Source organism: Chelonia mydas, chromosome 5 (assembly GCF_015237465.2).
Source record: "Chelonia mydas isolate rCheMyd1 chromosome 5, rCheMyd1.pri.v2, whole genome shotgun sequence".
Lineage (NCBI taxonomy): Eukaryota > Metazoa > Chordata > Testudines > Cheloniidae > Chelonia > Chelonia mydas.
The window spans coordinates 58399744-58412537 of record NC_051245.2 but is presented as its reverse complement, the minus strand read 5'-3'; the positions used below and the strand labels follow the sequence as shown (position 1 = coordinate 58412537).

Sequence of the window (12794 nt, the reverse complement as noted above, 5' to 3'; positions counted from 1 at the left end):
CCCAGTTCTCCAAAGTATCCTCAGGGCTCTTGGTGGTGGAGGTGGGGTCACCGCCGAGGATGGTGTGCAGCTCCTTGGGTAGACACCCAGAGCGATGGTTGGCCTCTGTAGCCTTATGGTACGCCTACCTCAGCTCCTTGATCTTAGCATGGCATTGCTGCATGTCCACTTCTCTTCCATGCCATGAGCTATCTGCTCGTAGTGTCAAAGTTCCTATGGCTGGTTCAGAGCTGTGCCTGCAGAGCCTCCTCTCCCCAGACCCACAGATCCAGGAACTCTGGTGTACTCCAGGAGGGGGCATGTTTGCTGTGGAAAGCTGGAATAGTCAACTGGAAAGATGTGATGTGAGCTGTCCAGGAAGTGGAATTTCCCTGGGCTTGAAAGAGGGAGGGCTGCATGCCTATGTATCTGGCTCAGGGCCGCGGGGTAGAAACTGCTTACCAGAACTGCCATGATAGGCATTGTGGGACACCTCCTGGAGGCCACTTAGGGCAACATAAGCAAATGCAGTGTTTACACTGACATTGTGTCACTCTAACTTTGTTGCAAAAAGCTCTATGCTGCTCATTGGGGTGGTTTTAGTATGTGAGTGTAACAAGAGAGTTAAATTGGCGGGAGAAGCATTGTTGTATGTACACCTCCACTGTTTTGTCTATGAAACCTGATTGTGTAGTATAGACAAGGCCTCAGGTTGCAATTTTATTAATTATACCTCAGGGTGGGGCATTACATTGGCCCCACTCCAGGTTTTGTGAACCAGATGAATTGGTTCCAGGGCTTTTATCATGAACCACACAATAACTTGGGGTAGATTCTCCCTGGTTCACCCCATGGACTCAAGTTAGTAGTGAAACTTCCTGTCCCAACACAGGCTCCATGTGGGAACCTAGGACTCCCTGTACAGTCTCGTTGCCTGATCAGGGCCTAATACAACTATTGGCAGAAGCAGCACAATAGCAGAGTACATGTTTTGCATGTATGAGTCCTTGGTTTTGGTCCCTAGCATCTCCAAGAGAGGAAAGATGGTCTAGTGGTTACAGTGGAAGCCTGAGCTGTGTGAGACCTTGGTTCCATTTCTGCTCTGCTACTGATGTCCTATGTAACCTTGACCAAGTCCCTTAGTCTCTGTGCCTCAATTCTTCATCTGTAAAATGGGGATAAGAGAGAAACCTCTACCTCTCGGGGTGTTTTGCAACTAGGTACATTAAAGATTGTGAGACACTCAGATACTGTGGTGATGGGTGCCATATAAATACCATAGCTAGAAACTATAGTATCTATGTTGATATTTCTTTTCCTTTTTTGTGTGCATCAGAAAGCAAATATATTAAACTATTTCCTTGACTACAAAGGAGGAAATTTGCTGTTTCTGTGAGAGTGCCCACAAATTGCATACTTAAAGACAAACATGGAGTGTAAAGCCACATTCTTAGCTCTGTAGGCTTTTTTCCCCCTCTTCAAATTAGCAATGCTTGACAGACCAAACATTACAGGTACCCAGACAAAAATGTATTCCTGCAGTTGAACATGAAATGGTTATATGCATATTTTGATTCATTTTTACTCTTTGAAAATTCCTCAGTCTTTTTCATTTTCAGCAAACATAAATGTTGCTTCATTTCTTTTATAAGGTATTGATTTTTTTTAGCTTCTTTCAGTTCTGCAGTTGTAGTTCCACTGAAGAAGACTAAAGACTAAAGGTCCCTTGATTTGATGTAGGGTTCAGTGGTGCTGGAACTAGAGGTGCTGGGGGAGCTGCTCCATCCTCTTGGCTTGACACACACCAAATACATAGTTTCCGTGGATTCTATCATTAGCACCCCCACTATAAAAATTGTTCCAGCACCCTGGTAGGCTTATAATTATAGTAGAATGTAAAGATCGTGTCAGACAGTTAAGACACCATGTTTGATTGACATACCTTGAAATTGTAATAGTCTGGTGGGGAACATTGTTTGGATTCTAGTAACTAATTTTTTAATCACCAATTTGTCATTGAAAAATTAGAAAAATAAAAAACCATCAACCTCTGTTTATGGAAGCTAATAAAAAAACAGTGTTTTGTGTTCTCATGAACATGTACAGTACTTCTGCTGGATCTGTATTAGCTTTTCACTATGCAGCCCTTCACAAATATAGCCATTTCTCTAAACATCAGTGTTGCCACTAAACAAACAGAAAAATAAGGGAGGAGGACATGACCATGCACTTTTAAATTTAGGTTAATATGAAGAGTGCAGGCTCAGTATCTTAAATTTGAATGTTGACCCTCTTTTTGTTTGTTTTTTTGTTTGCATTGCGTATACCGATCTGTTTTTCCTGCAGATTTTTAAACTGCATGGTATTAATTTTTTTAAAATGTCCACATGCAAACTGCCAAGAACTGGCATCTGGAAGACTTTTTCCTGACTGTGTATGGGCAGATTAAAACAGGATCCGTGGATAGACACCCATAAGTTAGTGGGGGCCGGGACAGATCAGTGCATCAGGACACAACAGAGCAGCATTGCCATACGTTACTTGTTTCGGTTGGCAATTTGCCAGCTGGGCTGCTTCAGTTAGAGGAATATCAAGGACTAAAGAGTGGGAAGAAGACCAGAATCTCATTCGGTGAGGCCAAATGGAAGTATCTGTACTCAAAGACCTGGATGAAAGAAAGAGTTGGTCATCCAAAGGTCACACTACTTTGCTGGAGGAAAAGGTTGGCATGATTTGTCTAGATCCATTCTTCTGACTCTGTGCTTAAGTGCAGATTCCAAATGTGGTTGGAAAATTATTGTTTTTATTATATTCTATAATTTACTATCTCTTAACATAATGAACATGGAGGATAGTATTTGGTAATGATAATAGTGCTGGTGGTTTCCATGGTCAGAAAATGGTAATCTAGTCTCAGAGCATTAGCTAATTGTTAAAGGAGTTATGAAGGAATTTTTTCCATCATATACAGCATGTAGCACAGTTTGGGAGAGGAACATTTTGGAGATTTTTCACCTGCTTCTGAAAAATCAGATATTAGCAGTGTTACCAACTCCCATGATTTTATTGTGAGTCTTGTGACATTTGGTATTTTACCTAAAGCCCTAGCTCCTGGAGTTAAGTGATTATGTGAGAGACTTATCTTTCTTTTTTAAAAAAAAATCTAAGTTTTTAGCCCTCATGTTTGTGCAGAAAAGATTGAAAATATGCCTTGTGTATCCTGAGCAGTCAGAAACCAGAAGACAAATAATATCTCCCCCCAACCAAATTCATTCTTTTTTAAAAATCTTGTGATTTTTAATCCAATTAATGGTTACTTGGACATTTTGGGTTGGCCATACTGTGTTAGTCAATTCTGGATACAGAATACTGGCTTTAGAGTGATCAAAGTCTGGTCTACTGTGACAAATACTTTTGTTTCTGACAAATGTAGCCATTATCAGTGCATACTGCACAGGAACTTGCTGGCTTTATATATAGGTTGTTCTTTATAAAGCCACTTGTCTCCAACAAGTCTCTACCTTAAACTTCTCTGAACTCAGATGAGCATACTGTAAATGTTCACATTCTAAAATGACAACATATTTGAGTAACTGAAAAATAGAATGATTGATGCAAATAGTCAATAAGGCCCAGATTTTTATAGGTATTTAGGGATTGTGGTGCTCAGCATTGCAACACCTGATTTAGGCCTGGTTGCACCCCAAAATTAGATCAATTTAGCTACATCATTCGGGGCTGCGAAAAATGTTGCACCTGTGCAACGTACTAGGTCAACCTAACCCACACTGTAGACACAGGTAGCTTGATGGAAGAATTCTTCCGTCAACCTAGCTATCACTTGTTGGAGACGTGCATAAACTGCATTGACGGAAGCAAACTACATTATGGCATTACAGCAACATAGCTGCAGCATCATAGCTGTGCTCCCGTAGCCGCTGTCGTGTAGACGTACCCTTAGGTGCCCAAATCAGTCACGTATTGCAACTATGTGCACCACAGCGCCTAAAGATCTTTAAAAATCTGGGCCTAATTCACTAGCAATTTCTTCACACACTTAGATCTTGAAGAGAAGTCATGCAAAACATAGCTATTCTAAATGTCTCCTTGTTGTGAAGATGAATATGCAGAGATATGAAGACAATGAATATTTTGTACTATGTCCCAGGCAACAACTGAAGCAAAAATTATTCATTTTCAAAATGTGTCAGGGACTAGATGGCTCAGAAAACTGATATTAGGGTATGGTGCCTTTCCCTTCTATGAGAGATGATCAGTTAAAAGCCAGCCCAAAGTTATTTCCATCGGATAATTGTTTAGTGGCCTATGTGAAATGAATTGATCTCATGGAGCAAGTGTTTGACATCACAGTTCACAGCCTCTTGCAAAGGTTGAATGGACATGGAGAATGAAATACACCCTCCAGCTTAGAGGTGTTTTTTAAGGCTTGTTGAACACATTGGCAGTGTAGTGTAAGAAGCTTGCACTACTGCTGCCTGTACTGTAACTGTTTTGTGGATAAGTAACTGCAGGCTCTAGGACTATCAATCCAGTATTTTTTAAGCATTTATTCCAAGGGGAACAGGAACATAATTTATATTGTATATTTTTATATCTCACTGAAGGTTCAATATTTGTACTTATCATTTTATAACTTGAATTCACCACTTAGTCCCTTCCTTAACTTGTCCTTTTTATTATTTTTTTTTTTCATGTAAAGGTAGTTGGATGCTTAAAGTGTAGTTTGCATGGTTACCAGTGACTGCGTCTTCAGTGCAGCAGCACCTCTCTACCTTCCAGCTGATTAGCCAGTTTCTGGAAGTGGTCTTCGGTTCCATTAGGAGATTTTGCCTGCCCTTTGTCCAAGAAGTTCATAATGTAGGGGTACTTTTTGCTCCTCACTACTGAAGTCACAGGATGCATCAGTGGCCAAAAGCACCGTCTTCTCTCTGTATCTGGCAAGCAATTTCAACCATTTCTCCTAGATGTGGTCCTCACCTCAATAGTCCTTTGTCACTTCTAGATTGAATTATGGCAAAGCACTGTGTGTGACAAGGGAATATTTTGAACTCCATTTTGTTTTGTGTCTTTCATTTTTGTGCCCTATCTTCCATTTGGTGTATGATAACTGCCATTTTGTGTTCTGTGTTGAAGAACCAGCCTGAGCTTGACATGGTCAGTATATTCCAGAAACTTCCCTGTTTGAGAGGGGTATGGGACACCTCAGAGAGGACTGTCATTGAAAGAGCCATCAAGGGCCATCTACTTTGAATGACTATCAACAGCTGGCCCATCTCAGAGAACAATGGTTGTTTTCACATGGGATTTGCATGTGGAGGTCTGGAGGAGTATGTATAAGCCACTGAGATCAAGGTTTCTAGATACTGTTTTTTGGGGTCTAAGACATGTCAGCAGCAGTGGCCCGTGTCCCTAGGAAGGGTGGCAGACACAAAGTCTGCAGCTGAGAGTGTACCTTAGAGATCCAGAGCTAGGAACAAGGATCCGGTTCTGCCCAGACACAATGGGATCCAATGGTTGGTCCACTTACAACAGACTGATTTCCTTCCAGGGTGGGAATGGGCCAGGTTGTGACACTACTCTTAAAGAGCACAGGAAAGCTTCAGTTAGTCCAATGTGACCACATAAATGGCAGTGTGTGTTATACCAGTGCTTTCACAACTGCACTAGTCTCCTGTTTACTTTTGGATGAAGTTCCAAATACTGACTTTTATCAGTAAACCTCCATGAGGCTTTGATCCTGGCTATATAAGAACCAATCTTTCCATTGCACTGCTAGAGAGAGAGCTAACAGTACAGTACCTAGTGCTGGATCTTTTGGGGGGCATTTTAGCACTACCATAATGCAACAAATAATTGAAATGTTTGTTATTTGATTCTTGAAATACTCTGTGCCCATTGGTGTAGTGGAGTCAGCTTTGTTGACCTTTAGGGCATGGTGCAATGCCCCTACCTTTCCAGTTTTTGTTGCGTGAGGGTTTGGTTCATTTTGTATGAGGTATTTGGAGCTAGAATGGTGGCATTAGAATTTTGCTTTTTTTCTTTTTTTTTTAACTTGGCTTTTAATGGCATTTGCTGTGTTGAAAGTTTGTACATGAACCCTGATACTCTGTAATTCAGTGCCTTTTCGAAATAATAAACTTGAATAAAGGTTTTCCAATATTCATCCCTGATGCTCCCATGTGTCAGCATTCTCCAAGCCTAAACCATTCCTAAAAGTTGACTGAACACCTTAGCATCCATACCCTTACCATTTATTGACACTCTGGGTACATCAGCTGTCAGGGCTGTGGACCTGGTGGGATGGATTTCAGCAGGAAGGTGGTTATGATTAAAAACTCCTGCAGAGCCATTCAGGTATTCCAACTGGAATACTCTAAATTGTGTGCCCCCTTTTGCTGTTTCTAAGGGATCTGGCTATAATTTAAGCAGCACAAACAAGACAGACCTGCTTGTACCGAGGAAGTGGAGGAGAAAAAAAAAGCTTGACCAAATATGGACATAGTTTAAACAAGTTTATAAATATATATAAATAAAAACCATTGAAGCTTCACAGAATGTAGAAGTTCAGTTAAGAAAGTAACTACACTTTAAATGCCTCTGAAAAACTCAGGTCCAAACCCAAATGTCAGAAAGAAAGGAAGGATGGTCAGTAGTTAACGTGTTAACCTGGGACTCAAAAACCCTTAGTTCATTTCTATGCTCTGCCACAGATTTCCTGTGTGACCTTAGGCAAGTCCCTTAGTCTCACTGTGCATCAGTTCTCCATCTGTAAAATGGAAATAATAGTACATCCTTTCCCCACAGGGTTGTTGTAAGGATAAATGTGTTAAACACTGTGAGGCGCTTAGACATTATAATAATGGTGCCCATACAAGTACCTAAGATAGTTAGAGCTAGACTGGGCATGTCTTTAGTGGGCTTGTCCTGACATTTTCTTCTCCTAGATAGCTTGCGTGGGAAGGAAGAACCAAAGTGGAAAGATTTAGCAAAAACATGTACAACTGCTACGAAAACATCAATTAATATTTCTCAGGCACTTTTCTGTAAATATTAGACACAGCTGGTAATTGGAGAATCTACGGGAGCAGAAGAAGCAAGAAAAAAAGAAGTGGGGCAAAAATAAGTCCAGTCAAACACACATTGGCTTTAGATATCATGTGATGTGGGACTGAAATGTCAGAAATGGTTCAAAATACATTTTAAAATGTGTATGTTATGGCTGACTGAAAATATTTACAAATAAGGGATTGAATAAGTGTTTACTACTGTGCTCATTTTTATGGCAGACAAGTAAACAATGTGATATCCTTTAAAACAGTAAAATGGCAAAAAAAATTTAAAAATCTATAATTTTAATCAAAAGTTTGTTTCAGTCATTGAAATTCTGTTATTGCTGCTTACAAACATTAAAGTCAATCAAAACATCAGTAGCTTGCAAGATCAATATTTTTAATATGTTTGCATTGCAGTGCTGCAGATTTTTGGCTAATGGATCGCACCCATATTGATTTCCATGGGAAACGTTAGTCTGATACTGAAATAATTAAAAAAAAGCCAGGGATTATTGGTTTGGAATTTTGAAGGAGATAGAAGTATAAAAATTGGTTATTGACCAAATTGCTTGGGGTGAATGAACCTTGGGCACTTGCAATAAACTTGTAGCTCAGAGTCATTACTGAATACTACCTTAGTCCCTTAAACCTAAAATCAGTCAATAACCTATTATAACAATGCAAATTGTGGTGAAATAACATACTTGGCATGTTAGAATAACATTATCTCAAGGCAGCAGGATATTCATAAGCATCTACATACTATATTACTTTGCATCCTAATATTACAATATTATTTGTTGTGGGACAAATGTCAGAAGAAAAACCATAGGATTCATCTATGTGGAAATAAAAATCTCTGGTTGGTTCTCAGGCATATGGAAAGAACATAAGCAAATAGGACATAAGGTCTCAGCAAGATATATACATGCTTTGGAACCGACACCAAATTATTTTCCTCTTGTTTGTTTAACCTTTGGTTTGGATTCAGGAGTTATATTAATGATCATTTCTTTTTATGTAGAGCCAGGTCATCAGCTAATATAAAATGATTGGTGAGCCCAATAGAGCGATACCCTTCTACCCCAGATGAGAATCTGTCTGGTAGGGTTTGTCTGCTCAGTGTGGTAATGCACACTATGGGAATATGATTTCTAAAGTGCACTAATGTGTTGCTCAACAATTGGTCTTTGTAGACTCCGCTAGTGTGCACTAAAGGTTCCCTAGTGTGCTTTATTATAATACTGTTTCAAACAGCACTATGTTAAATTACATTATGGAACCTGTAGTGCGCACCAGCAGGGTCTACACAGACCAATTAATGCACAACATGTTAGTGCACTTTAGAAATCACACACCCAGAGAGAGCACTGCCCTACTGTGAAGACATGCCCTGAATCTCTCCTGGTTGGTCCTTATGTCAGATCCCAAGAAAAGTTTTGTATTGGTTTGTAAAAAGGGAGAATAAAATACTAGTATTTGCCAGTTTGTGGATGATGTCCTTATGGAGGAAAAGAATTCAGTTTTAGGATAGTCATCTTTACATGAATAGAAATCAATTCTTAGTCTTTAATAGATTTCATTTTTACAATGTAAAATAAAAAAAGCTATTTTTATACATTTTAAATTGATAATAGAACTTTTAACTACTTAGTACTCATTATGGAGGGCCAGAACCTGTTCCTGTTGAAGTCAGTGGTTGTTATATCATCGTCTTGAGTCAGAAGAGTGGCAGGCCCTTGTATAACATTCTTTATCTTAGGAAATACATATGCATGTTAGTGACATTTAAAAAAAAAAAGAAAAAACTTCTAAACTGAAAGACGGAGAGTCTACCCAAAACAAGTAAGGATAAGCAAGTAAGAACCAGAACTAGAATTGGAAATTAGGATGTCCTCTCTTCTACCCTGACACTGCTTTCTAGATAGCAAATCTTCCAAACCTCTCTGCTCCTTATTAAGTCCTTCAAAGCCACTCCACCATATCTATCATCCTGACCAAATGGTTTTTCTCACCTGGCCTATCTCATCCATTCTGAGGAGATACCACAAATGTAGCCAGAAATATTGAAGCTAAAATACTTGTCTAACACAGCACTGTAGCTTCCCCTATCAGTTAGGTTGTGATTCGTTCCACCATAAAAACCCTGTTATTTTGATGTTACACACGTATTATAAGTCATGTCTCATTGTGGTATTGGTGTCATTATGTCAAAATAAAACATTTCCTAAATCCATTTCCCTCATCAGTGAATGAATCAATATACATGATGTGGCAAATTGCCAGCACTACTGTGATGGGTGTCACGCTTTCTCTTCTTGGGGGGGGCGGGGTTTCAGGGCAATGTTTTTTGCCCCTGAACTGGGGTATTAACTGCCCCACTAGTGTCCTAGAAGAGGGGAGTGGAGAGGGAGGGACCCAGGCCCGCCCTCTACTCCGGGTCCCAGCCCAGGGGCCCTAGGGATAGCCGTAAACCACTAGAACTAGCGGTTCCTTCCCCTCAGCTACTTCCCTCTCCTGCCCTCCCTCTGCACAAACCAGGTGTCCCTTTACCTAGGGTCTTGGTCGTCTTAACCCACTGCAGCAATTCTCCAAACTCTCCTCTCCTTCCCTCCAAACTGCTCTCTGCTCCACCACCAATCCACTCTGCTTCAACTCCTCCTCTTGTCTGATTGAAGCAGGGAGTTTCTTCCACAGTATGCATCCGATGAAGTGAGCTGTAGCTCACGGAAGCTTATGCTCAAATAAATTTGTTAGTCTCTAAGGTGCCACAGTACTCCTTTTCTTTTTGCGAATACAGACTAACACAGCTGCTACGCTGAAATTTATCATGTGACTGGCTTCAGGTGCTTTAATTGGCTTCGGGTGCTTTAATTAATTTATAGCAAACTTCCCTCTACAGGGAATAAGGCTCCCTTCTAACACTCTCCTGCTGCCCTCTGGCCATGCTGTATCACAATGAGTTGCCCAAAGCCCAGGGCAAATCATAGACTAATTGTTAATGCTTACAGAAACATCTCAGTAAAAAGATGCCTTTTGCATCCTGTTATAGAAGTGCTCTGTCTCTAATAGATTCCCAGTGGGAGTCAAATCCAAAAACTGCGTCCCACCACTGAAAAGCGCTGTTACTTACTCCTTCTTAATTCCACCCGGGACCAATAGCTGAAATGGGCAAGTTATCCAGTGAAAATTATTTTCATATGAGTTCTATAAATATTTATCAAATTTATATTAAAGCAATTGATAGCTTACTGTTAAAGATATTAGTAGTAAGATGGGGCATGGTGTTTAGATTATATGATTCAGATTTCCTAGCTGGCTATTTTCACATTTTCTTTTTTTTTAAACATTTTCTTTTCCATTTTACTTAACAAGGAACATGGCATTTGTACATCAATGGAAGATGAGGATGGAATACATCACAATCACTGTGCGTAAAACGACAGCGCATGCACAGAACACATTATATACAGAACTTTGCATAAATCTTGTGGAGCATGGCTTCTCAAATTTGCTTCCCAGTTTAGCTAGGTATGTCTGATAACAGGCAGATTGCCACATGCTTATAAGATCTCAGAGCACTGAGATCTTTTGGGAATAACTATCAACAAGGTCTTTATTTCCTCAGTATATTAGTGAATGGCACCCCATGGTGTGTGGAGGTCACCTATGTAGTTATTCTTTGCATCAGTTATTTTTGCATAATTTATATATCCCAAATTTACTCAAGCCATTTATTTAGGATAGAACAACCCTTCACTTTCAGTGACAGTTCACACTGGACTGCAATATGAAAATGATGTTCCAGTGATTTACAATGCACAAGCAGTCTGCTGAATCTATGTAGAGCCTGTTGACTTCACTTAGGCTCTTTGCAGGCACAACAGTCCCCCGTGCATTTTAAATTGCAGGATTTGGCCTAATTCTGAATTCTGTACAGTTATACTTTCTCTTGACTTGGGAATCTTGCAGAGCAGCCAGTGGGTTGGAGGGAACATTGCTGTTGATGACCTTGATAGTGCCTATACGGGGTATTTATGTGTCCCTGGCAGAGGCTGATGGGAATTGAGATTGGCTAGGGTGCCAGTGAAGGGTTACTTTCCACCTGGGCATGGCGAAGTTGCTGGACCCTCTTAAATGTGTATTCCCAGACTCTAATGCGGAGAGATTTATAGGTGCATGATAGAGAGGGCTAAAAACACGCCTCTGTCCTGTTTCCCACAGTCAAGCTTAACTGAAAAGGTGTTACCAAGTGGGCTACAGAGGGAAGCAGTTTTCATTAGAATCAAGCCTGTTCTCTTCTTAGTTTATTGTATTTTAGTTATCTTCCTTAAATGCTGATAGACCTGGTAACAATTTTTAAATGAAAAGCATTTTAGTAAAAAAAGGAATTTCATCCAAAAAAATGGATATTTTTGCGCACACAAAAAATCATTTTCAAAATAACATTTTACTGAAAAACTCAGTATTTTTTTTATTTTCAAGAAATTATTCATTTCAAAATTATGATAAAATGTGAAATCATTTTCCCCACTAGAAATATGGAAAAAATAACACTTTCATTTTTTGAAAGTAACACTTTTTCTCATACCTTTTAACTTTCTCTCTCTCTCATTCTCTAAATTAGAGCAAGGAACAAAAAATACTACTTTCCTTTTTTTTCCAGTGAAAAAATGAAAAAGTAGAGAAAGTGAGCTTTCCCCCCTCATTTTCTTTTACTTGTAACTTTTAAAACTTTTGTCTAATTGAAAAAGGAGAAAGAAAATAAAAAGTGAGACCAGGTTGTTTCCCCCCACTTTGTCTCAAATTTTTAATTTTCCTCACCATTTTTTTAATAAAAAAGGAGACATTTTTAAAATTAAGAAAAAACAGGATTTGAATAAAATAGGATTTGAATTAAAAAAAACCCAAATTTTAACATTTTGTAAAAAAAATATATATACATATATATGTATATATATATAAATTTAATTTACACACAAAAAAGAAAAGAGCAGTTCTGACCAGTCTTAGGACTTATATACTATAATGCAACTTACTTTACATACATTTTTTACACATCATAAAATGGGACAATCAAACTAAAGAGAAAAGGAAGATTTGTGGAGAGATTTTAAAAGAAGTGACTTCTGCAAAGAATGGAAAGGATTCTTGATAGTCACAAATCCTCATCACAAATTAAATTAAAGGGAAGGAAGAGAAGAAGAGGTTATGGCTGAAGTAAAATAGTTAGTAAGTAGGACTAACATATTGAAAGATCTGGTATTGCAAGTCCATGGACAAGATTGGTGAGCAGAGGTAAGATTACATGCTGTGCCTTTTAGGCTTGGTCCACCTGGGGCCATTTCCCAGCATAGCTATTTTTTTATAGAAATAGCATTCCAGAATAAAAGTGATCGTATTCTGGAATAATTGCTCTGCTTTCAAAATAAAGTAACTATTCTAGAACACAATCAGTTTCATTCTGGAATAATGTCCACATGGAGGAGTTATACCAGAATAGTAAAACTATACTGAAATAACAATAGCAGAATAGTTATCCCACTATAGCTATTCTGGGAAATTTTATCCGTGAATACAAGGCCTTAGAGGCTCAGCACAGAACATGCAACCCAGGATGGGGAAGCTAAGACTTTGGATCTTCTGATTCGAGACTGTTTCTGAGGCCAGAGTGGCCCTTGATGTAATTTAGACAGCTCTCAAACCTAAATTATAGCAGCCTTCTTGACTGCCCAAAATCCC

At 39.1% G+C, this 12794-nt stretch overlaps 1 protein-coding gene across 12 annotated transcripts in view; it reads left to right on the top strand.

Moving 5' to 3' along the window:
• Nucleotides 1-12794, top strand: part of FAM172A (family with sequence similarity 172 member A) — a 357476-nt gene that overhangs the window by 279296 nt on the left and 65386 nt on the right. The window contains exon 12 of one of the 12 annotated variants that reach the window (XM_037903230.1): nt 4700-4737. The exons of the other annotated variants lie outside the window; for them this stretch is intronic. Coding sequence (XP_037759158.1) covers nt 4700-4722 — 23 coding nt within the window. The 3' untranslated portion in view covers nt 4723-4737. Of the gene's footprint in view, nt 1-4699; nt 4738-12794 lie in introns of those variants that run through there. 12 annotated transcript variants of the gene reach the window in all.